The sequence below is a fragment of the Schistocerca cancellata genome, chromosome 2 (assembly GCF_023864275.1).
Source record: "Schistocerca cancellata isolate TAMUIC-IGC-003103 chromosome 2, iqSchCanc2.1, whole genome shotgun sequence".
NCBI classification, from domain to species: domain Eukaryota; kingdom Metazoa; phylum Arthropoda; class Insecta; order Orthoptera; family Acrididae; genus Schistocerca; species Schistocerca cancellata.
In genome coordinates, this window is record NC_064627.1 from 498,277,222 (window position 1) to 498,304,524 (window position 27,303).

General features: G+C 39.4%; 1 protein-coding gene across 3 annotated transcripts in view; it reads left to right on the forward strand.

The window, feature by feature from the left end:
- Window positions 1-27,303, forward strand: part of LOC126162039 (patronin) — a 445,213-nt gene that overhangs the window by 224,928 nt on the left and 192,982 nt on the right. For 2 of the 3 annotated variants that reach the window (XM_049918267.1, XM_049918268.1), the window contains exons 5-6: window positions 5,544-5,794; window positions 23,268-23,383. In XM_049918267.1, coding sequence (XP_049774224.1) covers window positions 5,544-5,794; window positions 23,268-23,383 — 367 coding nt within the window. Of the gene's footprint in view, window positions 1-4,819; window positions 5,021-5,543; window positions 5,795-23,267; window positions 23,384-27,303 lie in introns of all 3 variants that reach the window. The other variant, XM_049918266.1, reaches the window with a different exon arrangement.

Below are 27,303 nucleotides of genomic sequence, written 5' to 3' on the forward strand. Positions count from 1 at the left end.
AGTTTTTGAAACTTCCTGGCAGATTAAAACTGTGTGCCGGACCGAGACTCGAACTCGGGACCTTTGCCTTTCGCAGGCAAGTGCTCTACCAACTGAGCTACCCAAGCACGACTCACACCCCGTCCTCACAGCTTTAATTCCACCAGTACCTCGTATCCTACCTTCCAAACTTCACAGAAGCTCTCCTGCTCTCAAAGTTTTTATTTCTTCTCCATGGATTTTAATTCCAACTCCTAATTTTTCTTTTGTTTCCTTTACTGCTTGCTCAATATACAGATTGAATAACATCTGGGATAGGCTACAACCCTGTCTCACTCCCTTCCCAACCACTGCTTCCCTTTCATTCCATTGACTCTTGTAACTGCCATCTTGTTTCTGTACAAATTGTAAAAAGACTTTTACTCCCTGTATTTGATCCTTGCCACCTTCAGAATTTGAAAGTCAACATTGTCAAACCCTTTCTCTAAGTCTACAAATGCTAGAAAGATAGGTTTTGCCTTTCTTTAATTTATCTTCTAAGGTAAATGATAGGGTAAGCATACAGAATAGGTTCCCAGACATAAGTGTGTCTCGAAACTTCTTAAGCAACAGAACCCAGTACATTTTCCTTAATGGCAAGTGGTCATCAGAGTGCCAAAAGCTCCTCCTCCTCCTCCTCCTCCTGTTCACCAGAGACAAGGGTCTCATCAAGAGTGCCCCAGGGCACCGCTTCTATTTTCTATATTCATAAATGACCTGGCAGATAGGTAAGGAGCAGTCTATGGCTGTTTTCTGATGATGCTGAGGTACATGGGAAAGTGTTGTCATTGAATAAGTGTAGGAGGATGCATGATGACGTAGACAAAATTTCTGGTTGATGTGATGAATGGCAGCTATCTCTAAAAGCAGAAAAATGCAGATGAGTGGGAAAAACAAACGCATGTTGTTTGCGTACAGCGTTAGTAGTGTCTTGGTTGACACAGTCATGTTGATTGAAATATGTGGGTGTAATTCTGTGAAGCGATATGAAATGAAATGAGTATTTAATGATTGTAGTAGGGAAGGTGAATGGCTGACTTTGGTTTATTGGGAGAATTTTAGGATTGCGTGTATCATTGGTAAAGGCGAGTGCATATGGGCCCATGCACATGTACAGTTTAATCGCGCGTGTACTTCTCCCGCTTCTGGCTACAAAAGTGTGGCTGTTAGCCTTATAAGCAAGCAGCAAGATGCTACCCGGAAAAATTTTACTGGCGCATGCAAGCTGCCATATTCACTGGGAGCAAACCGGGGAATCTGCCCCCGGGTGGCAATTTCATTGAAGCATTAATCGCCTTGCAGAACAATGTTGTTATTTTTGTCAGTTTGCTGAAGAAATATGGCATTATTAATCTTTTTGGCTGAGGCAGTCAAGTTATTTGAAACGAAGTGTTTAATTCCACACTATTGGCTAGTTTCAGCTATTCGCTGCATTTCATTTTCATCTTCTAGCACATATGGCATTATGCTGTAATAAAGAACCAAAATGAGATAATACAGTATTGGTACTCAAAGAAAATTCACAACCTAATCTGAACATACAAATGTACACTTTAAGCCAAATTATGCATTTTAGTGTGGTTTACAAAATTCCTCTGATGTCTTGTTTATTTTATGACGTAATTTAAGATCTTTTAATGTTTTGCACATACAAACATATGAGCTTTGTGTGTTGTCGTAGCTGCACAAGCGCGGTGACTCCAGTTATCTGGTGCTCTCTGGCAACTGTTGAAACGAACCTCTTTCTAACAGGTCGCAGGAAAATATTGTGAATGATTGATTGAAAAGCGTTACTTTCAAAGTAAATTTCCTTTTACCCAAGATGACCTAAGTGCGAGAATGTGTGATAAATTTCTTAAATAACAGAGCATTTGACTCTAATTTAAGAATCAATTATTTGAGGACAACCATTCACAAAAAATTTCGAGCCCAGAAGATCAGACATTTATGTTGGAATTAAAATTTCTACTGGCACATTTGTGTGATATATCTTAAAGTGTAAAACGCACAGAAAAGATCAACATTATACATGAAAGTTTAGCTTCTCTTGCAGCTTAATAGTCATCAAGACCAATATTATATGTGAAAGCTCTGCTTTTCTTGTAGCAGCACTATGCATATTAATTTACACCGTTAACTTTTCCTGTTTGTGTGTACGCGCTACTTAACAGTGATAATGCTACTGGCTGACTACATCGCATATCCTAAGCTATGAATATCCGCTGCATCGGCTGGTGAGATGAAGTGACATGAGGTATGACTGGCTTACAAAAGCGCATCCCAATCTCGATTTCAACGTTTCGGAAAGCAACATGCAGTGTTTGGTGGAATTCAAATTAATACTTTCGTAATATGAAAGTAAGCAGTGTACGTTATCTTTTTTTCTGAGTTTCATTTTCTGAGTGGCTGAGAAATTCTACGCTGTTGTATAAAAGCATAACCATTCAAAGGATTGATAAGTCGTACAGTTCTGAGGAAAAATATAATGTCACTTAACAAGGAAAAAGTGTATTTTCACCCGGGAGAAAGTGTGTTTTTTACCCGGGAAATCCTTGATTTTTTTTTTTTTCTTTGTCCACGTTTACATTCTGATACAGGACATTAGTGTGACTTATTCTTGAGTACGACTTTACTATTCGGGATCTGCATCAGGTCATGTTAAAGAAAGACATTGAAGCAGTTAAGAAGTTGGATGGTAGATTTGTTACTGGTAGGTTCAGACAACATGCAAGTATTACGGATGTGTTTTAGGAACTCAAATGGGAATCCCTGGAGTGAAGGCTATGTTCTTTTTGAGGAACACCATTGGAAAAAAATTAAGAGAACTGACTTTGGAAGCTGACTGCAGAATGATCCTAGTGCCACCAATGTACATTTCACATAACTGCCACGAATATGAGAGAATCAGGGCTTGTACAGTGGCATATAGACAGTCATTTTTCCCTTGCTCTATTTGTGAGTGAGACAGGAAAGGAAGAAATAACTAGTAGTGGTTTGGGTACCCTCCGCCACACCTTGTCTGGTGACTTATAGTATGTATATGTAGCTGTTGAACTCACCTCTTGGCAGTCAATCCACTTGTGGCCACTCAACTGCCCAGTTACCACTCCCCCCCCCCCCCCTCCCCTCCCCTGCTCCTTTGTCATGATCTGCTGTTTAGGGCAATAGCAAGTGCTGATGATACTTCTGACTGAATGAAAAGTACTTTTGCTGGAAGTCATTGTTCAGCTTTGTTATTTTTTATTATAATCATCAGCATCATCATCATAATACCTTTGTTACATTTGCAATGTTGATCAGATTTATATATCCACAGTTTAAATTGGAGAAGATACTGACTGACGAGAGAGAGAGAGAGAGAGAGAGAGAGAGAGAGAGTAGGGGGGAGGTGTTAAAGTATTCTATGGAGGTACAGAAACATCCAGTAAACTTGAGCTCTGAAATGCGTAAGATCTATGAACTGGTCAGTAGAAGAAATTTGCTTCATGGTAGTAAAGATTATCAAAGTGCTCATAGCTCTTAAGTTGTGTTTTTTAGAACACATCCTAGCACATCTCAAAATATAGAATATTTTTTTTTTAAATCCTGTGATTATGTAATGGTATGTTCTTTCTCAGTAGTCCAGGACTAGTATGCAGTTGTTGAACTGATTTTGACTTTCCCTTTAATTCTTCTTCTTCTTCTTCTTCTTCTTTTCTCTCTCTCTCTCTCTCTCTCTCTCTCTCTCTCTCTCTTTCCATCATCCGATAATTTGTAAGGTTTTTGTGTGTGCCAATGGTAGGAGAGCACAGAAAGGAAGTGGAGAATAATGGAAGATTTAATCAACAAAATATGATTAAAATGCTGTCTACCCTGACATATATCTGATTCCCAACAGAAGCCCAGAAAGGGGTCAGTCTTTGACCTCAGATGAAAAGTTGTTGCCAATCAATGCAAGATAAAAAAAATGGAAGAAAATAGCTAGTTGCAGATATTTATTGCACATACAGCCATATGATATAAGCATACTAGTTTAAATTAAATTCCTAGGGCTCTCTTACTGCCACAGATATTTCAGTTTGTGCGTATTGGTACTAGCTCTTGCAAAGGTGTCAGAGGAAGATGGAAGCAATATGGACTGTGGTGTGATGATATAATAGTCATAATTTTTCATTATATTTACAAGAACAATGCTTATTTCAAAACATTACCATCTCTCTCTGCATCACATTCTGTATATATTTCTGTGTGTGTGTGTGTGTGTGTGTGTGTGTGTGTGTGTGTGTGGTTTTTTTTTTTTTTTTTTTTTTTTCCCCGTGATGATTGAAGTTCAGCAACTTGTATGCTACAATTAAAGAAAGTATTAACAAAGCAACACCAGCTGTTGTGAAATATGAGAGAGAGAATTTGGTGATTCTGAGTGTAATGTGGAATGGTCTGTAATTGCTGATTATGTTCTGACTTTTGTAAGACATAATTTTATTGCAGTCATTGCAGGATTTAAACAGTCAACTATGTATTAGACTACATGGGCCTCACTTACCATATGTGTTAGGTTCGTGGCTATCTTGTTTGTGCTTCTTGATAAGATTGAAAGGAGCAGTGAAGGAATTTGATATGATTCATTGCACATTTGATCACCAACAAATCTTCATTGTAATCTAAATTATTTAATAACTTTTGAAAATACCGTTCTAAGTGTTGGATTGTTTTGTATATTTTCCATGTTTGAGGACAGGCCGGCTAGTAAATTTTTGATCAGATACTTACGAAGTCTTAGAATAGTGTATGTAGTTTGGGGCAAATGGAGTTTCTCCTACAGGTATCGAAACGTGTGTGCGATCGTCCTGTGGATAGAACATCATTGCAGGCATGCCATCATCTCGTCACAAAAACAGTTCGGAAGGTGGCTGGTTGGGACGATACTGGTGATGATCAGGTTCCTTGTCCAAGTTGTGTTTGTGCCTTCAACCAATGCTTGGCTCTCACCTCCCAAAAGGAGCAGCTTCTGGCCCCTGGGGAGGTAGTCTGACACTTGTCTTATCACATTGTGTTTGCATGGCTTTGATTTGCATGGTTTTTCTCTTATTTTCATCCTTAATGTGTTTTCCTGCGGAGCACTTGGACTGCATCTGAGTCACTTCTTTGAACAGATAGTCAAAGTATGGTGAAATCATTGTCAGTTTAATTTGAGTTGCTGTATTTCCCAAGTATTATTATATCTCACAATCATCTGCATGTCCGTAGTTGGCATATAATTGGCATGACCATAATGAGCAGTTTAAAACTCTCTGATAACTGAATTTTCTTCTTTTATGTTACTCAGGAATGTAAAACCACCACCACCATCACCACAGATAAACTTGCCATGTTACTTATAATTGTCTCTTGTACATTTTGTGCATGTTAAGATATTTCTTGTTTAGTTATCAGCTTGTTTGCATGAATAAGTGAGCTTTTAAACAGCATTTCTTATTAAACTATTGCTTATTTTAATTTTTGCCTTGAAATTGTGAATGACTTTGTGTTTTTTTGATTGTGTGCAGGGTGAACACCAACATGTGCCAGAATTTCCCCCTGTTAGAGAACTGAAGGATTTGTGTGATGGTGTCAGTCTGGCAGGATTAGTGTCATTCTATTGTCCTGAAGAACTACCATGGTCAGATATTGTGGTTAGCTCCTTACCAAAGATATCTGATTCAGTCCAGAACTTGATGCTTGTATACAACTTCTGCAGTCGATGTTTACCAAGCTCTGTATTCCATATGATGCCAGAGGATGTCACGTACTTGCAAGCGTAAGTAAACAGTAATGCAGTCACTTCAGAGTAGGGTAGTAGTTATTAGTATGTTACCTGTACATCATTGTGGTATGGGTTTACTTGACTGATTTTGAGCAAATATAATTTGGCAGCTTTTTGATTTATAGTTTTTTTACGATTAATGTATCACTGTCTTGTTGAATTTAAAGTTGTGTTCATTGCTGTTGAATCGTACAAGTAGCCACTATTATTTTACTTATTACTTTAGTTTTAGTTGGTTAGTTTATTTTATTATTTTAGTTAGTTTTGGGAGGAAAGGGGGGGATGTATTAAATGAAAATAATTGTCAAATTCAAAACTATAGTCGAAAGCTCAAACTTTACTGAAGCAAGACTGTTTACTTATATGACTAAAACCGAGCGAGGTGGCGCAGTGGTTAGACACTGGACTCGCATTCGGGAGGACGACGGTTCAATCCCGCGTCCGGCCATCCTGATTTAGGTTTTCCGTGATTTCCCTAAATCGCTCCAGTCAAGTACCGGGATGGTTCCTTTCAAAGGGCACGGCCGACTTCCTTCCCCATCCTTCCCTAATCCGATGAGACCGATGACCTCGCTGTCTGGTCTCCTTCCCCAAAAACCAACCAACCTTATATGACTAAAATAGCTGATAATACCAAAACCAGCAATAACACAAAAGATTTGATACAGTCACTCTTGGGACTACACACCAGAAAAGAAGTGGTCAAGTTCTGAAGAACTAGAAAAGTTATCTTAATTTGTTGGGGAAAATCCCCATGCAAGGTGAATTGAGAATAGAATTTAGTCTTTGACACAGTTGCAGCATAATTTGACACAGAATGTTTTTCAGTATGTGCAATGATGGAACAGTCTTCATCAGAACTTTAGTATTAATCATCTAACATAATGTATATAGTGTTAGCAAATTATTTGGTATATCCCCTTTTGACATCCTCCCAATGTGAAAATACTTCTTGCAATTGAAGCAGCCTTAGTACTTTGCAAATGAAGCAATCTTAGTAAGTCATACTGGAAGGATCTTAACAGATTTCACAATGGCATTAATCACAAAGATGATAAGCATCTGCGGTCTGAAGTGCATGGTACCATGTGAAGTGTTTTCTTCTCTTACCAGTTGTGTAAAAGGGGGGGGGGGGTGTATTGATGATCACTCAAATGCGTCTGTATGCAATAATTAGTCCAATCCAAACTTCATGATCCCTACAGGACTCATATGTGGGCAACAGAATAATATTTTTAGTTTCTTTGCGTAATACTTGTTGCTGAGACCAGAGTAATTGCCACAACGTGGCCACTGTTGACTTGCTTCCAGTCAGTACCATTGTTATGTAACAAACTAACTCTTCACAATAGCTTCTGGATGCAATACTTTACCAACAGCTGTATGTATTGTAGAAATTTATTTTATTTTATGAACTTCTATGTGCTACCAGTTACAGCATTACATTGATGCCATCTTCAGGCCCCACTCGTGATAGTCGTGAAATTGCTACACACGGAAGGAGCCATATAACTGGATCCGTGAATCAAATTGTCCTGCAACAGCTCTTGGTGGCCAGGCGACACAGACTGAGAGCATTGCTTAGTTGTGTTTTGTAGCAACATTATGCCAGCCTCAATTTTATTAAATTGTTTAATCACTACCTAAGTACATCACCTCTGCTTTCATTGAAACACAGGTGCTTGTTTCTTTTCATTGCTGTGTGGTATGTAAGAGTAGCCTGTGATCACTTACATTAATTTTAAGTCCCCCACCATCCATTGCTGAAGTGCCAACTTACATTGTGAATAATCTATACATTACAAAATCAGCTTGACAATATCTTTGGCATTATGGTTTCTGACAGACCATGTGTCTGGTCAATGAAAAGACATATTGATAGGTGCAAGCTGAAGAATAAAACGTACAATTGCCGAGGCATAAATAGTGCCTCACTATGTTACAGCTTTTTCCATGTGTTGATATCCCCTTCTTTATTGTTCAAACTGCTGCAATTGCAACTTTCATTGATGACAGTTCTTTTTTTTGTGTGCTTTTGCAGCTGCTTTACTTAACGGAAATTTGTCATATCATATTAATCCATTTATAAAGTTTTCCAACTCCTTGCTGCATTTGTCAAAAGTCACTAAAAGTAGAATGTTGCAAGACTTAATAAATAGATCCTTACAGCCTGGAAAATGACTTTTGCTTAATGGTATTTTGCTTCATAATCAAACCATTGAGTTGCACAACCTGTTATATATTTGCTTGTAAATACTCGAATCCTGAAAGTGTTTAATCCACAAAAGAAAACTCACTGAACTATTGGAGCTGCTTCAAAAAAATGCCACATTGAATAGTTGCAATGCAGCAAATAAAGTCGTGCCCCTACCACCAAATGAGGTGCTCAACTCATTATATTGTGTAATAAAACCTCAGTTTAACAGATTCATTGTTTGCAAAACTTGCTTTGCTCAGGTTTCATGAACATTTTGTTAAGAAAACATCTGCTTGCAGTGTGAAGTGATATTTATAATTTTATTATTTGTAAAGGAACTTCAAAAGACTTTCATTTTCCATATGTGGATTGGGAATATACAGGGTGTACATAATTCCAGGAACACTTCCAATTACAATTATTTATTGCATAAGAACCAAACATTGTACAGGTATCATACATATGTAATTTTGAAGAGAAACCCTGAAAACATCTCTCTCTCTCTCTCTCTCTCTCTCTCTCTCTATGTATACCGCAACAGCATAGTTTGGTAATTTGCCGATACTCAGTGCTAGTCGCAAACCTGACGAGTTCAGGTTCGGATCGAGCTTTCTGCGTGTTGGAGTGTGACAAAAACTATTGTGCTACAGCTGTTCAACAGATGTTTGGAACCAAGTACGGTAGAAGCCACCAACAAGGAAGGCCATTTACCACATCTACCATGTGATACAGCAGAGGTCCGGGAGAGGAGACGTGACGTGACTGCCTCAGTTCATGATGCCATGTTGGGACGGTCATGGCAAGAATTTGATTATCGTATTGACATCTGTCAGGTCACTCATGGTTTGCATATCGAATGTTTGTGAAAGGGGGGGGGGGGGGAGTTTACAGTTTCTCTTCAAAATGCAATATGTATGACATATGACATCTGTACTATGTTTAGTTTTTGTGCAATAAATAATTGAAAATGTTCCCTGACATTATGTTCACCCTGTACGTAAGAAAGGCCATTTCTGATGACTGCAGCACTCCTGCCGAGGAAGGGGGGGGGGGGGGGAGACAGTCGTTTGCATGTTTGTGACTTTTCGGCTGAAAATGCTCTGCTTTCATTGCATAAAATAATGCCATAATTCCTTGTGGTAGGACATACATTTATCCTGCCTGAAAAAGCTTTAAAATAAATTGAGGAGGTGATCATTATAAAGGCTGCAACTCTTAATTACTGATAAGGAAAACATAAACATCTTTATTGGGCTGTAATAGAAAATGGATGAGTAGAAGCTGCAGCACTGTTGAAATCTGCAAACTGTGTCACGAAAAGTAAAGCTAACTAAAACCATGAAGCTAAAATCCTACTAAAATGCAGCAAACACTAGACTGCAATTGCTTCAATGTCACCAGTGATTAAGAAATATTTTCAAAGGAACATTAGTACAAAGACTTGATTAAACATTTTATAAAAATGTAGGAAGATTCAATCAAAAACAAAAATTCATCTTTTCTGTAAAAACTGTTTAACCAATGAACTTTAGTAAGTAATTTACTACTAAGACAGATGTAGGGGACTTGGTTGAACACTGTAATGAATTAATCATTTAACAGTGGTGAGTAAAATAAAGCATGGTACATTGGTTGCATGTTAGTTCCTTTATTGGAGGTTGTAAAATATAGAAATTTTCTTAAGGAAATTTTGTCTCTGAACAATAAATTTACAGTTTAGTTGTTTATTCATTCAAGATGTACTAGATATCATGTGACACTAAAAAGTAAAGGAAAGCCATATGGCATGCATGGCTGGGAGACTCCATAGGGCAGGTTTAGCTACCTAATTGGAAAGGCTTTCCCCATTCTTCACACCTGCAGGCACTGTCCCTTCACGAAATAAGAGCTGTGTGCATAAGTCTATCTGTTAAGTGTAAGTGACTGTGACAGTGCGTGTGCACACGCCATTCCGTGTGCGCGTGCTCGTCATGTTCGTGTAGGGGGGGGGGGGGATGATGATGATGATGATGATGATGATGATGATGATGATGATGATGATGATCAGGGAGAGGGTGAAACCCAGTGCCAGCATATAGCATACTCCTCTTGAAGAGCATCAAGGGGGCTGCTGAACGTAACATCTATAAATGTATTTCCATCTTACTACTGAAAAATCTATTGTGTACCTTAAATTATCGTAAAATTTGTTTTGCCTGTAGTTGTTTGTCAATAATTTGAAAATGGAAATTGAAATATGAAACTCAAATACTCTATTGCTAATTAATGTTGATTTTGTTCCCTGCAGAAGAGGGAAATATATGCGATAAGCAAGTCCTCATTCATGCAAAGAATGTATTAAGTTTTGTTTGCTGGTTACTTTTGCCGAACATGCAGTTAAAAACTCTTTTTCGTATGTCAGCCATCATTAAAGTTACTTTGAGTAGGTTAGAGCACAAACGCAATAAATGCCAATAAGGTTACATAAACAGATGTCGTATTTTCTTCTGGGAAAACTAACAAGAGATTTCTGTGAATGACCGAACATCTTTTTCAGAACGGTTGTTAACCATTGAGAAAAATGTTAACCTCATTTTCACTGACAAAGTTCAGTGATGAAACAACCAGTTTATACTAAGTTTTTGTGTATAATGTGCATATGTATTAAGAGTAGGATTGCCATAATCCTCATCCACAAATCCAGGACAAATGCATAGTAGCAGTTAAATATAGCATTATAATTTATGTTTCATTATGCCAACTGTACTTTTGTGATGCTTGTACAAAGTCAAGATGTTTAACATTTTCTCGCTGGAGATTTATGCATGGAAGTCAGAACAACTAGCGTTTATTGTATTATACGAATGTGAAGACTGGCCATTGTTGTTGTTGTTGTTGTTGTTGTTGTGGTTGTGGTCTTCCGTCCTGAGACTGGTTTGATGCAGCTCTCCATGCTACTCTATCCTGTGCAAGCTTCTTCATCTCTCAGTACCTACTGCAACCTACATCCTTCTGAATCTGCTTCGTATATTCATCTCTTGGTCTCCCTCTATGATTTTTACCCTCCATGCTGCCCTCCAATACTAAATTGGTGATCCCTTGATGCCTCAGAACATGTCCTACCAACCGATCCCTTCCAGTCAAGTTGTGCCACAAATTTCTCTTCTCCCCAATTCTATTCAATACTTCCTCATTAGTTATGTGATCTACCCATCTAATCTTCAGCATTCTTCTGTAGCACCACATTTCAAAAGCTTCTATTCTCTTCTTGTCCAAACTATTTACCGTCCATGTTTCACTCCCATACATGGCTACACTCCATACAGATACTTTCAGAAATGACTTCCTGACACTTAAATCTATACTCGATGTTAACAAATTTCTCTTCTTCAGAAATGCTTTCCTTGCCATTGCCAGTCTACATTTTATATCCTCTCTACTTCGATCATCATCAGTTATTTTGCTCCCCAAATAGCAAAACTCCTTTACTACTTTAAGTGTCTCATTTCCTAATCTAATTTCCTCAGCATCACCTGATTTAATTCAACTACATTCTATGGTCTTCGTTTTGCTTCTGTTGGTGTTCATCTTACATCCTGCTTTCAAGACACTGTCCATCCTGTTCAACTGCTCTTCCAGGTCCTTTGCTGTCTCTGACAGAATGACAATGTCATCGGTGAACCTCAACATTTTTATTTCTTCTCCATGGATTTTAATTCCAACTCCTAATTTTTCTTTAGTTTCCTTTACTGCTTGCTCAATATACAGATTGAATAACATCGGGGATATGCTACAACCCTGTCTCACTCCCTTCCCAACCACTGCTTCCCTTTCATGCCCCTCAACTCTTACAACTGCCATCTGGTTTCTGTACAAATTGTAAATAGCCTTTCGCTCCCTGTATTTTACTCGTGCCACCTTCAGAATTTGAAAGAGTGTATTCCAGTCAACATTGTCAAAAGCTTTCTCTAAGTCTACAAATGCTAGAAACGTAGGTTTGCCTTTCCTTAATCCATCTTCTAAGATAAGTCATAGGGTCAGTATTGCCTCACGTGTTCCAACATTTCTACGGAATCCAAACTGATCTTCCCCGAGTTCAGCTTCTACTAGTTTTTCCATTCGTCTGTAAGGAATTCATGTTAGTATTTTGCAGGTGTGTCTTATTAAACTGACAGTTCGGTAATTTTCACATCTGTCAACACCTGCTTTCTCTGCGATTGGAATTATTATATTATTCTTGAAGTCTGAGGATATTTTGCCTGTCTCATACAACTTGCTCACCAGATGGAACAGTTTTGTCAGGAATGGCTCTCCCAAGGCTGTCAATAGTTCTAATGCAATGTTGTCTACTCTTGGGGCCTTGTTTCGACTCGGGTGTTTCAGTGCTCTGTCAAACTCTTCATGCAGTGGCCGTAAGTGATGTCAAATTTAATTTATTCCTGTCTTCTTTTCTTATGTGTGTATTCTGTCCAGTGAGCATTCATTAATAGGGACAGTCTTTCTGCATTAGCATTGTGGCCAGGAAAAGGGAACTAAATTGTGCTATTTTCTCCTCTCTCCCCCATTGTCACTGTCTCTCCTTTATTACTCTCTTTCAGTACAAAAACCATGAACATGTTTGTATGTTAACATTTCATTTTTGGTCAGGAATGAGGATTGAGGCAGGTGGTTCCCCACTCTTCCTTAAGAGTCTTTTAGAGAGAAACATATTCACCTTTCTTGTGCTCCAACTGGAGCGTTCTCTCTCTCTCTCTCTCTCTCTCTCTCTCTCTCTCTCTCTCCCCCTCTCCCTCCCTCCCCTTCTCCCTCCCTCCCTCCCTCCCTCCCTCCCCTTCTCCCTCCCTCCCCTTCTCCCTTAGTAGGATGTGCAGTTCATATAAAAAGAAATTTGTAGGTCAGTGAAGTTTTGACAGCTTATTTATAAACTTCAACATGTTTGTATACTTTGACACAAAACAAAGAATAAGTTCTCATTATACACTACTGGCCATTATAACTGCTACACCAAGAAAAAATGCAGATGATAAATGGGTATTCATTGGTCAAAAATATTATACTAGAACTGACATGTGGTTACATTTTCACACAATTTGGGTGCATAGATCCTGAGAAATCAGTACCCAGAACAACCACCTCTGGCCATAATAATGCCCTTGATACGCCTGGGCATTGAGTCAGACAGAGCTTGGATGGCGTGTACAGGTACAGCTGCCCATGCAGCCTCAAGCCTCAACACGATACCACAGTTCATAAAGAGTAGTGACTGGTGTATCGTGACGAGCCAGTTGCTTGGCCACCATTGACCAGACATTTTCAATTGGTGAGAGATCTGGAGAATGTGCTGGCCAGGGCAGCAGTAGAACATTTTCTGTATCCAGAAAGGCCCATACAGGACCTGCAACATGCGTCGTGCATTATCCTGCTGAAATGTAGGGTTTCGCAGGGATCGAATGAAGGGTAGAGCCACAGGTCCTAACACATCTGAAATGTAACGTTACACTGTTCAAAGAGCGAACAATAGGTGACAGAGACGTGGAACCAATGGCACCCTATACCATCACGCCAGGTGATACGCCAGTATGGCGATGACAAATACACGCTTCCAAAGTGGGTTCACCGCGATGTCGCCAAACATGTATATGACCATCATGATGCTCTAAACAGAACCTGGATTCATCCGGAAAAGTGACATTTTGCCATTAGTGCACCTCATTGAGTACACCATCGTAGGCGCTCCTGTCTGTGATGCAGCATCAAGGGTAACCGCAGCCATGGTCTCAGAGCTGATAGTCCATGCTGCTGCAAAAGTTGTCGAACTGTTCGTGCAGATGGTTGTTGTCTTGTAAACGTCCCCATCGGTTGACTCGGGGATCGAGACGTGGCTGCACGATCCTTTACAGCCATGCGGATAAGATGCCTTTCATCTCGACTGCTAGTGATAAGAAGCCATAGGGATCCAGCAAGGCATTCCGTATTACCCTCCTGAACCCACCGATTCCATATTCTGCTAACAGTCTTTGGATCTCGACCAATGCGAGCAGCAAAGTCACGATATGATAAACTGCAATCGCAATAGGCTACAATCCGACCTTTATCAAAGTTGGAAACTTGATGGTACTCATTTCTCCTCATTACATGAGGCATCACAATAACGTTTCACCAGGCAACGCCGGCCAACTGCTGTTTGTGTATGAGAAATCGGTTGGAAACTTTCCTCATGCCAGCACATTGTAGGTGTTGCCACCGGCGCCAACCTTGTGTGAATGCTCTGAAAAGCTAATCATTCGCATATCGCAGCATCTTCCTCCTGTCGGTTAAATTCGGGTCTGTAGCACGTCATCTTTGTGGTGTAGCAAATGTAATGGCCAGTAGTGTATAAGGAAAACATAAAATTGTTGGCTTTATATTTTGTTTGGACACTTTGCTCACAGATCACAGTTCTCCAAAACACCCAGCTTATGGTTTGTATCTTAAAAGAATAAAAATGTCATGAATATTTTACAGAATTTGCAGCATTTCCAGTTTTGCATAATTTTTTGGCAGTAATTTTATGTCCTTTTCAGGCATATGAGGACTCTTTTTAGCCAATTTCTTGTCACTGCTGTACAACTTTGGGTGTATTTGTACAGGAGTGAAATGCCCATTATACAGAGACAGTATGTTATAAAGCTTTATTGGTGCAAAAATGCTGTCTGAAAACATAGTTTAGTGACCTTAGAACCCTTGCCATATTTTTGTCATATCTGTTAAAATTATATTTATGCTTCTGACAGCATATTTTACGTGTATAAGTGTGGTAACTTTGAACCTCTAAATTGCATTGATCTGCAATGAATAGAAATTATGGAAGTAGCCATCTCCACAATTTGTACTTTTGGTACCCAAAAATCATGTTTTTTTTTTTTAGGTTTTCTCTGGAACGACGAATGAACAAATGGTGCTAACCTGCTTAAAGTCCACCCCAGATCACACATAATGCAAAAGAACCAACAGATTTGCCAATTTGCCTGTGCTGAAGGAAGTGTTTAATGTTCAAATTTTGACGATTTACTGCAGGATAGCCACAGTATGCCTGTTCTCCTGTTAGGCGTACTAGGCCAGGGGTTAACCAAAACACTTGTCCCCTCGTCTCTGTGATCAGTAGAACCCAAGATATGACTGCCTGGAAAATCACATGTTCACACACAGCTGTTTGGAACAAATTAATACTGTGCACTGTCATGCATAGAGCGAAGATATGCATTTGTCGTGAAACCTCGGATATTGGGCTGTTGGCAGATCAGCTACTGAATCCTTCACTTTTGTAATAACAAAACCAGCATTCTGTCAATTACTTCGTGTAGCACCCTCCTAACCTCACTGAATGAAATCTTTCATTTCAGTTCTGGCAATGAACTTTCCATACACTTTTCTGTGGCATGAGAAACTAGAAATAAGCCTCAGCAACTTCATTTGAGAAAAGACTTGAGGAGAGCTAGGCATTTGTTTAATGATATGAAATAAGATTTTAATGGCTCAAACATACAAAAAAATCTTTAAATGGCCAGAAAAAACCATAACCATCTTGGTTTTACATGGCTTTGAGGGTCTTGATTATAATATTAACAAATTCACAATACTTCCTGTGAATGACACACCTCAAACAGAATGTTTAGAGAAGTGATGGTACAGTTTCACAATTAAAGCTTGAACATCTACAGGAAGACAGTCACTCTTTGTTTGTAGTCAGTTGCGTATAATTTGGACAGGGCACCCAATACTTAGAATTTCAAAATCTTATGAAAAAGATAGATTCCTATTCACCATATAGCGGAAATGTTGAGCTGCAGATAGGCACAACAGAGAGAGAGATTGTCTCCTCCCCCCCCCCCCCCCTCCCCCCCCCTCCCAACACACACACACACACACACACACACACACACGCACACACATATTTGTGTTATTACTCACATAAGCACTTGTCGTCTTATTGATATTGTTGTGTTGTCTAACATTCATCTACATCTACATCTACATCTACATTTATACTCCGCAAGCCACCCAATGGTGTGTGATGGAGGGCACTTTACGTGCCACTGTCATTACCTCCCTTTTCTGCTCCAGTCGCGTATGGGTTGCGGGAAAAACGACTGCCGGAAAGCCTCCGTGCGCGCTCGAATCTCTCTAACCTAACCTCCTCGGGAGGTATAAGTAGGGGGAAGCAATATATTCGATACCTCATCCAGAAACGCACCCTCTCGAAACCTGGACAGCAAGCTACACTGTGATGCAGAGCGCCTCTCTTGCAGAGTCTGCCACTTGAGTTTGCTAAACATCTCCGTAACGCTATCACGGTTACCAAATAACCCTGTGATGAAATGTGCTGCTCTTCTTTCGATCTTCTCTATCTCTTCCGTCAACCCGATCTGGTACGGATCCCACACTGATGAGCAATACTCAAGTATAGGTCGAACGAGTGTTTTGTAAGCCACCTCCTTTGTTGATGGACTACATTTTCTAAGGACTCTCCCAATGAATGTCAACCTGGTACCCGCCTTACCAACAATTAATTTTATATGATCATCCACTTCAAATCGTTCCGCACGCATACTCCCAGATATTTTACAGAAGTAACTGCTACCAGTGTTTGTTCTGCTATCATGTAATCATACAATAAAGGATCCTTCTTTCTATGTATTCGTAATACATTACATTTGTCTATGTTAAGGGTCTAAGGGTCAGTTGCCACTCCCTGCACCAAGTGCCTATCTGTTGCAGATCTTCCTGCATATCGCTGCATTTTTCTAATGCTGCAACTTCTCTGTATACTACAGCATCATCCGCGAAAAGCCGCATGGAACTTCCGACACTATCCACTAGGTCATTTATATATATTGTGAGAAGCAATGGTCCCATAACACTCCCCTGTGGCACGTCAGAGGTTACTTTAACGTCTGTAGATGTCTCTCCATTGATAACAACATGCTGTGTTCTGTTTGCTAAAAACTCTTCAATCCAGCCACACAGCTGGTCTGATATTCCGTAGGCTCTTACTTTGTTTATCAGGCGACAGTGCGGAACTGTATCGAACGCCTTTCGGAAGTCAAGGAAAATAGCATCTACCTGGGAGCCTGTATCTAATATTTTCTGGGTCTCATGAACAAATAAAGTGAGTTGGGTCTTACACGTTCGCTGTTTCCGGAGTCCATGTTGATTCTTACAGAGTAGATTCTGGGTTTCCAAAAACAACATGGTACTCGAGCAAAAAACATGTTCTAAAATTCTACAACAGATCGACGTCAGAGATATAGGTCTATAGTTTTGCGCATCTGCTCGATGACCCTTCTTGAAGACTGGGACTACCTATGCTCTTTTCCAATCATTTGGAACCTTCCATTCCTCTAGAGACTTGTGGTACACGGCTGTTAGAAGGGGGGCAAGTTCTTTTGCGTACTCTGTGTAGAATCAAATTGGTATCCCGTCAGGTCCAGTGGACTTTCCTCTGTTGAGTGATTCCAGTTGCTTTTCTATTCCTTGGACACTTACTTCGATGTCAGCCATTTTTTTGTTTGTGCGAGGATTTAGAGAAGGAACTGCAGTGCGGTCTTCCTCTGTGAAACAGCTTTGGAAAAAGGTGTTTAGTATTTCAGCTTTATGCGTGTCATCCTCTGTTTCAATGCCATCATCATCCCGGAGTGTCTGGATATGCTGTTTCGAGCCACTTACTGATTTAACGTAAGACCAGAACTTCCTAGGATTTTCTGTCAAGTCGGTACATAGAATTTTACTATCGAATTCACGGAACGCTTCACGCATAGCCCTCCTTACGCTAACTTTGACATCGTTTAGCTTCTGTTTGTCTGAGAAGTTTTGGCTGCGTTTAAACTTGCAGTGAAGCTCTCTTTGCTTTCGCAGAAGTTTCCTAACTTTGTTGTTGAACCACGGTGGGTTTTTCCCGTCCCTCACAGTTTTACTCGGCACGTACCTGTCTAAAACGCATTTTACAATTGCCTTGAACTTTTTCCATAAACACTCAACGTTGTCAGTGTTGGAACAGAAATTTTCGTTTTGATCTGTTAGGTAGTCTGAAATCTGCCTTCTATTACTCTTGCTAAACAGATAAACCTTTTTCCCTTTCTGTATATTCCTATTAACTTCCATATTCAGAGATGCTGCAATGGCCTTATGACCACTGATTCCCTGTTCTACACTTACAGAGTCGAAAAGTTCGGGTCTGTTTGTTATCAGTAGGTCCAAGATGTTATCTCCACGAGTCGGTTCTCTGTTTAATTGCTCAAGGTAATTTTCGGATAGTGCACTCAGTATGTCACTCGATGCTCTGTCGCTACCACCCGTCCTAAACATCTGAGTGTCCCAGTCTATATCTGGTAAATTGAAATCTCCACCTAAGACTATAACATGCTGAGAGAATTTATGTGAAATGTATTCCAAATTTTCTCTCAGTTGTTCTGCCACTAATGCTGCTGAGTCGGGAGGTCGGTAAAAGGAGCCAATTATTAACCTAGCTTGGTTGTTGAGTGTAATCTCCACCCATAATAATTCACAGGAACTATCCACTTCTACTTCACTACAGGATAAACTACTACTAACAGCGACAAACACGCCACCACCGGTCGCATGCAATCTATCCTTTCTAAACACCGTCTGTACCTTTGTAAAAATTTTGGCAGAATTTATCTCTGGCTTCAGCCAGCTTTCTGTATCTATAACGATTTCAGCTTCGGTGCTTTCTATCAGCACTTGAAGTTCCGGTACTTTACCATCGCAGCTTCGACAGTTTACAATTACAATACCGATTGCTGCTTGGTCCCCGCATTTCCTGACTTTGCCCCACACCCTTTGAGGCTGTTGCCCTTTCTGTACTTGCCCGAGGCCATCTAACCTAAAAAACCACCCAGTCCACGCCACACAACCCCTGCTACCCGTGTAGCCGCTTGCTGCGTGTAGTGGACTCCTGACCTATCCAGCGGAACCCGAAACCCCACCACCCTATAGCGCAAGTCGGTCGCAAAACCGTCTCGGTCTCTGATTCAGACCCTCCACTCCTCTCTGTACCAAAGGTCCGCAGTCAGTCCTGTCGACGATGCTGCAGATGGTGAGCTCTGCTTTCATCCCGCTAGCGAGACTGGCAGTCTTCACCAAATCAGATAGCCGCCGGAAGCCAGAGAGGATTTCCTCCGATCCATAGTGACACACATCATTGGTGCCGACATGAACGACCACCTGCAGATGGGTGCACCCTGTACCCTTCATGGCATCCGGAAGGACCCTTTCCACATCTGGAATGACGCCCCCCGGTATTCACATGGAGTGCACATTGGTTTTATTCCCCTCTCTTGCTGCCATATCCCTAAGGGCCCCCATTACACGCCTGACATTGGAGCTCCCAACTACCAGTAAACCCACCCTCTGCGACCGTCCGTATCTTGCAGACTGAGGGGCAACCTCTGGAACAGGACAAGCAGCCATGTCCGGCCGAAGATCAGTATCAGCCTGAGACAGCGCCTGAAACCGGTTCGTCAGACAAACTGGAGAGGCCTTCCGTTCAGCCCTCCGGAATGTCTTTCGCCCCCTGCCACACCTCGAGACAACCTCCCACTCTACCACAGGTGAGGGATCAGCCTCAATGTGGGCAGTATCCCAGGCAGCCACAGTCGTAGCTCGATCGGGGGATGCGTGGAACAGCCTCAAGCTGTGTGACCGAAGCCAACACTGCCTGAAGCTGGGAGCGAAGGGATGCCAACTCAGCCTGCATCCGAACACAGCAGTTGCAGTCCCTATCCATGCTAAAAACTGTTGTACAAAGAACGTCTGAACTAATGTACAGAGAGCACAAACATTACGATAAATTCAGAAATTGTGTTGGAATGTTCCTTGTTACACTCGCAGCTGTAACAGTTTCTACTGAATTGCTTTATCTTTTAACAAAATATTGATTAATTGCAGGAAATTACTTGGGGTACTCATGATTACTAGCACGTGTAATGTTTGTTAAGGTTTTCTTTCAGTTCTGCTTGTATTAAAGGCAAAAATATGTTCTTTACAATTGCTTCAGTTTTTGTCTTCAAACTGGAAGATGTTTTTGTAGTTCTCAAATCACTGAACACTGTTGAGAATAATTGGCTTGTATACAAGGTGGAAGTGTAAGAGCTATGGTACGTTGCTGAGCAGTTCACTGTATCTACGTGATCTATGATGTCATCCCTCCCCTTCTTCTCCCTCCAACATGTGCGATTGAAAAAAAGAAAATTATTTTTAAAATTTCTAAGTTTGACTGCGGGGAAAGGAAATCCTACTTATCATTTTATCATTTCACCAAAGTGAGTTACTTACAGGATTTTCATTCCACTTTGTGTTCTCTTCAACCCCATTTCATTGAAGGAAATTCTCTGGTGTATTCATCTTTAAATGTTGTTTTCATTTTGATGGCATGGCTTTAAAAATGATGAATATTTTAAACTCAGTAATACCAGTCACTTATCGGAATATCAGGCTGAATTTAGTGAGTTTCTATAGATTCTTCTTGTTAAAACGTAGATTGTTGAACAAGATTTTTTTTCAGTAGTTCAGTTGAAAAGAAAGCAGTAATATAGGAAGTGCGTAGAAAGAGTTGATAATTTGACAGTTTACTTACTTTTTTGATAAGGTAAAATGTAATTGATTATTTTTGAGTCTTAACCCTTCAAATTAATTGAAGTTGGAAGAGGTCAGGTTGGTGTTTTAACTTGTCTTTCCTTGATCACTGTCAGGACTTTCCTGTTCCTATTTCTTTGGTTTACACCACCAGCAGAGTGGGTGACCTGCTCTCCATTATAATTACAGCTACTGCTGGTTAACAAATCAGCACTATATTTATTTATTGTGCATAAAATAAACAGTTTGATAAGAGTGTCTACTTTTAACAGACAATTTCCAATGATTTCTTATTGCCACAAATATTTCAGTTTTTGCACATTACCTTGTGCAAGGATTTCAGTTTTTGCACATTACCTTGTGCAAGGATGGTTGTTGGAATCAACATGAGCTGTGGTGTGATTTAATGATCATAATTTTGCAAAATATTTACAAGAACATTACCATCTGTATGTGCACATACATTTGCTGTTGCTTATTTATTGACAAAGATGCTTAGGTGAATGTGCTTGTACAGGTTGAGTGTGATTTTATATATGAAACTATTACCAACTGATAATTGTGTACCACTTTGTTTTGAGTGTTGCTATGGAAATCACCCAAAGCATGTGTACTTATCCAATTGCACTCCAGATTAAAATACTGAATTCATTTATTGAATAATTTGGACAGACCAATGACAGAGGATTGACATTGCTTCTCACTCCACTTTATCAAATTTTTCTATTAATAGAAACCTACTACAGGTTTTCTGGAAAAGAATTGAATTTTTTTCCATACAGTTCCAGAAATTATATTCCTTGAGGAAAAGTAAGTTCAGGTGTCTGGTGACAAGGCATATAGTTGCAACTTCGTGATAACCATTGACACAATCAATTGAAGAATAATTTTTACGCTGTGAGTACCAGACATATCCTGTATCCATACAGTAAATGAGAAAATGTGAAAAGAAACTAAAATTTTGTGTAAACATGTTGGATGTGTCTTTCAGTTATGCAGGTATGAATGTTCATGTGTGAAAGGTGTCCATACATCCTGCTGTTGAAGTAGTGTCAACTGCCCACAAACAGTTTTAATGGAAAGACAGCATATGGTTAGAATCAGTCGAGCTACTGCCACTTTATTCCCAAAATGAGTACATGTTAAAGTTCCCCAGGTAGAGAGTTTCAAGAATTGAACAATTGTCACTCTGTGTATAAGAAGTTGAAAGACTGGAAACTCTGTAATATGTTGCTAGAAAAAAAATGTTAAACTGTTAGATCAGTGGTTCTCAACCTTTGTAAGACCATTACCTGAGAGTGCAATTAGATATTAGCTAGTAGCACACCCCCCCCCACCCCCCCCCACCCCCACCCCCTCCAGTGTCGTCTCTCGTCACGTCCTAACCCAGTGCTGTTTTCCTTTGTTACTATTTTCTAATGCTTCGCTATTTACGCCTGCGTCTATTTTTGACGAAGGCCTTACTGGCCAAAAGCTTTATTTGTGACGGTTTTTTTTTTGTTGTGTCTACCTGCAATTCAGCATCTCTGCTATATGGTGAGTGGCAACATTACTTTTCATAATATTGTTACTTTCTATCCTTTATTTTCCATTATTTGGTTTCTTGGAACACTTTTATTATTAAAATGATGAAAGATGAATGATATTGAGTTTATGTGTATGTTTTTGTGTTTGTTTGTTGGTTAGAATGAAAAGTGAAGGAATTTGTGGAGCACCACAACTGCTACCCACGGCTCCTTTTCAGATAAGAAAGCTGTCTATTCACAGTGAGGGTAGGTAGTTGTTACAAAAAAAATTTCCCCTGCATTACTCCTTTCCATTGCAGGACTTGCTTGACCTGCACACTGTAACCTCATTTCCAATCAACCAAGTTAAAATGTGTGCACCATACTTACTGTTCTTAAATCACTTGGTTGCTGCTCGTATTATTTCTGAAGTGGCAGACATTAGAAGACTTTTGGCTGTTACTACTTTGTGTCTGACCACAGTCACTAACAGTAATAGTAATAATAATACTGTGTACAGCACTACAGTAGCCTTTATGTAGTTACTGCTGAGCTGTACTGTCAGCTGACTTATTCATCTGTTTCGAGTCAGCAGTGAAGCAATTTCTGGACTACCGCAGGTACTGTCGACAACTTGGAGAAGGCATTTTCTTGAGATGTTTAGTGTTTGTTACGTATGTGTCTGTCTTATCATTAGCGGTGTATGAGACAAAGCACAACATGTGTGTGTAGTGAGTAGTGAGGATCCTGCAACCTCCACCGCACTAATTGTACTGATTGAGAAAAAGTAATTATTGATAACTTATATAATCCATGCTAAAGTCTGACAGAATTGTGAGAGTAGTAATGATGATTTGAAAAAAAATTAGTTTCATGAAACAGAATTGAGCCGTTCAGTTTTTACAGTTTTTACCCTTCAGGAAATTTCATTTTACTCCTCAGGGGCTAATTATCCCCAGGTTGGGAACCACTGGTTTAGATTATGTAAATAAATTTAACATTTATGTTTTACTCCAGTAAAAAGCTAACCTACTCTTACATAGTCCACACTACACTAGATACTGTTCTTTTTATTCATTGTTGATTAAATTGTTGTATTTTTAAATATATAAATAAGAAATGGTTTAAATCAGTAGCTCTTACTGTTTTCCAGATCCATGAGGCAGAATTTGATTGTCTTCCTTGCTGACCTTTTTAACGTTCTTGAAATACATCCTGTTAAATGTGTGAGGTTTCCTGGTACGGATAAATCATCTTATTTGAAAGAAGGTGAGATACTATTCAGTGGGCTGAGCCAAATTTTGTTTTGTTTTTATTTGTTTTCATTTTAAGTTAGTAAAACAGGCATATTAACTCTCATTCTGTTGTGTTATTAATATATTTACAGGCATTCGTATTAAATGATTCTTGTACTAATGTTGCCTGTTGCTCGTGTTAATTCAAAATCATTAAATTTTTACAAATATATTCAATGTAGTATCCTCAAACCTATAGTTCATTTTCTATTGTGTGCACAAAATAGTAGATACTTGTTTTGTTTCCATCGTATTTGTTGGTATCAGGACTGTATGTTGTATTTCTAAGAAAGCTATGAGCAAAATGATAAAATCGGTATTTCTTCAGATATGAATGATTCTGAAATTTCAATTAAACTAGTTGGTGCACCACTAGAGCCTCAGCAATATTTAGTAATCGAGGAAAGTAGTAAAAGCAAAATTGTAATATGTTTTGTGTGTTCATAATTAAATAAAGGTTTACTGCATTACATAATTCCAGAATATAAGCAAGTCTGTTTTCTTGATTTATCACACATACATTTTATGTTTGTGAATAATGTAGGTTTCTTCCTGAAGTACAAACAACCTCAATGTTAGAACGTAGTTTAATTACCTATTGGCTCCTGTCTCAGATTCTACGGCCGACATTCATCTAATGATTTTACTGATGTTTCGCCAGCACGAGTGGCTGGCATTGTCAAAGCTTCACCCTCCATTGCCGGTGGTGAACTGGAGCCGAGCTCGCGGCCGCAGACTATATGTACCTGGCGTGCCAAAGTCCGGGGGCTTCTCTGTGGTCATTTCCGGTGCAGTTCTCCTGTTGCTACCTACGACGGTCGTTCGCTGCGGTACATGAAGCTATGATTCATTTACCTTAAGGCTTTCCTCTTTCTTGTGGAAGCTGTTCGCTTGTTTTTGTATTTCTGCAGCTTCTCCGAACAAGCGTGTGTGGTAGTGCTTCTCTACAGCCAGAACTTCCGTGTCGGCGAATTTTATTACGTGGTCGGTCTCACTCAGGGCGTGCTCTGCCATGGCTGATTTCTCCATCTGCCCCAACCTGCAATGTCACTTATGTTCTTTGATCCTGGTGTTGATTGATCGTCCAGTCATTCCGACATAAACTTTTCCGCATGTGCATGGTATACAGTATATACAAGAAAGAGGAAAGCCTTAAGGTAAATGACTGTCACAGGTAGCAAGAGGAGAACCGCACCGGAAATGACTGTGGAGAAACCCTCAGACATTTGTGCACCACGTACATATAGTCTGCGGCTGCGAGTTCAGCTCCAGTTCACCACCGGTAATGGAGGATGAAGCTTTGGCAATGCCAGCCACTCATGCTGGCAAACATGTCTGTCGAAGAACCTGAGACAGGAGCCAGTAGGCAGTTTGTCAACAAGTGGCCACGAAAGCCTTAACAATTTTGTAGTTTAATTAATTTGCGTTTTTGTTGCTGCACGAAAAGCTCTGTGCCAGAGATAATCAGATGTAACATAAGTTGAAATTTGATGTTTTGTTCTGTATTTATATTCCCTGACTTGCTGAAGGAGTTTGGTGAATGTTTTGAAACAGTTTGAGTGGCACCAGTAAAGGAGGTTCGTTCCTTTAAATGTGGAATCATTCCTATCTCATTAAGTGCAGATTAGTGCCAAAAATTTTTTCAGTTGTCATATTTGTTATGTACAAAATCACAAGTGTACTGGGACATTTATAACTTGGTTAAAGTTGGAGACCATTTGATTCACATTGAGGCAGATTCTTTTAATAATTCCTGGAAATTTTGTGCAGTTGGTCCATTAAGTAAGATAAGCTTCTGGTAATCAGAAATCCAAAAGCTTTGCCTGTCAAAATGACGCTGAATGTCGTTCCTGACTGTATTTATTTATTTGCTTTTCCAGCCAGCACTAATCAGGTAGCCAGATGATGGAGCATATTTAAAGTTTAGGTTGAACATGTTTGACAAAATTTATTATTGTTGAATACAGTGCTTGATGTGACAGAACTTGATTTTAAACATTACTGTATTTCTTAGAACTGGGAGATGTCAAAAAGGTAGCAACTAGGAAACTTCCTGCCAGATTAGAGCTGTTTGCCAGATTGGAACACAGACCTAGAACCTTCCTTTTGTGGGCAATTCTCTTATACTGAGCTACCAAGGCATGACTTGTGACACGCTCACAGTTCCCCTTCTGCCAGTATCTCTCTTCTATTTCAGAAGCTTCACGGAAGCTCCCCTACATATCTTGGCGGGCATAGCTCTTCCGAAAGAAAAAATATAGAAGAGAAATGGTGTAGCTACAGTCCAGGGGATAGTTTGCAGAATGAATCTTTCACTCTGTGTGTGAATGTGAGTTAGTGTTTGAATGTCTTTGTAGATAAAAACCTTGTGTTGGGACACTGCAGAGTTATAGATTCAGTCCAATAACACGGACTTCATTTAACCCTTATAAGAAATATAGTTAAGAACTGGGTAGTACTTGTCAGTCAATATTATACTGGATAACTTTTGGGGAATTTTCTCATTCACCAGTTGGCATTAAGCTGTTGGGCCACAACCAGGTGTAAAATGTAAACTGATTGAAGTGTAAAGCTAAGTGATCCTACTCCTCCTCCTCCAAAGATTCTTTTTGCTTCAGTTGATAACTATATCATTACTGCATGGTAAAGTCAATTTATTAAAAAATCATTTGTCTTAAGGACTTTTGCTGTTGATATTTTTTAGCTGTTAAACTGGCTTGGGTAGTTACCATTATTCATAATTGTAAAAAAGAATTTACTCGTATTTGCTGATTAACTAGTTAACTATTCATTTTAGTTAATGAAAGTGAAATGATATTGAGTTTTTCATTGCAAAATTATGTATTGCCTGGGATTAGCTATTGGTAATATGCAAGAAAAATCTATTAATAGTTATGGGACTTACTAGAGAAAAATGTGACATGACGTCTTAAGATATGCTCAGCACACTATTTATTACTTGCATGCTGTTTACATCTTTTATCTTACTGGTGCCGGGTAATGTAAAATAATTAATCAGTACTAAGAAGGTTAAGGTTTATTTTCCTTTAAAATTTTCTGTCTTGCATATCTGTCACAAAATATTTGTTTAGTGATGGCAACTACAAATATATATATATATATATACACATGCAGCATCCAAACTGTAAACTTTGGAGTTGTATTTGATAATTATGCTCCAAATACAAATCTCAAACTTTGTTGCAAAAATCTATGCTTGGATAAGCACATGGTTAACATTAACTTGTCTCCTTGTTCAAATAGTATAAATAATTATTAAGTAGATTCAGCTGTAAATCTTAGGTTGACATAGTTAGAAATTCTTTTTAATATGTGTGATTTAGAAATAAGATTTTTTTGACTCTAAGGTCCTGAACTAGCATACAGACCCTCTGCTTCCATTCTATGTGATGGTGTTATTGCCATGATGCAAGAAGCTATATGCTCTTATGCATATATATGCATAAGAGTTCCACAACGAGGGGCAGCTATTGAGTGACAGTGAAAGGTTGGGATAGCCTAAAATTTAAGGTGACTGTTTTCTAAAACCATGAAATACAGGTTTGATTCTCGTCCCCGACTCAAATTTCAAATTTTCATTCGTAACTTTGGATGCATGTTTCTCATGTGAATAGTTCAGCAAGGAAATTTAATTGAAGACATCATATAGATTTCATTAGAATCCTCCATGTCATAATTTCCTTGTGATTGTAAGGAAATAAACTGCAAATACCTGGATGGTAACAGTAAACAAAAATTAGAATAGGTAGTCACTCGTTTGTAGCTGGTTGGTTGATGGGATCTAGACACGTACAACAGCACAGAGATTGTACTAGCGTTGGAGTTAGTTTGGTGTGTGTGTGTGTGTGTGTGTGTGTGTGTGTGTGTGTGTGT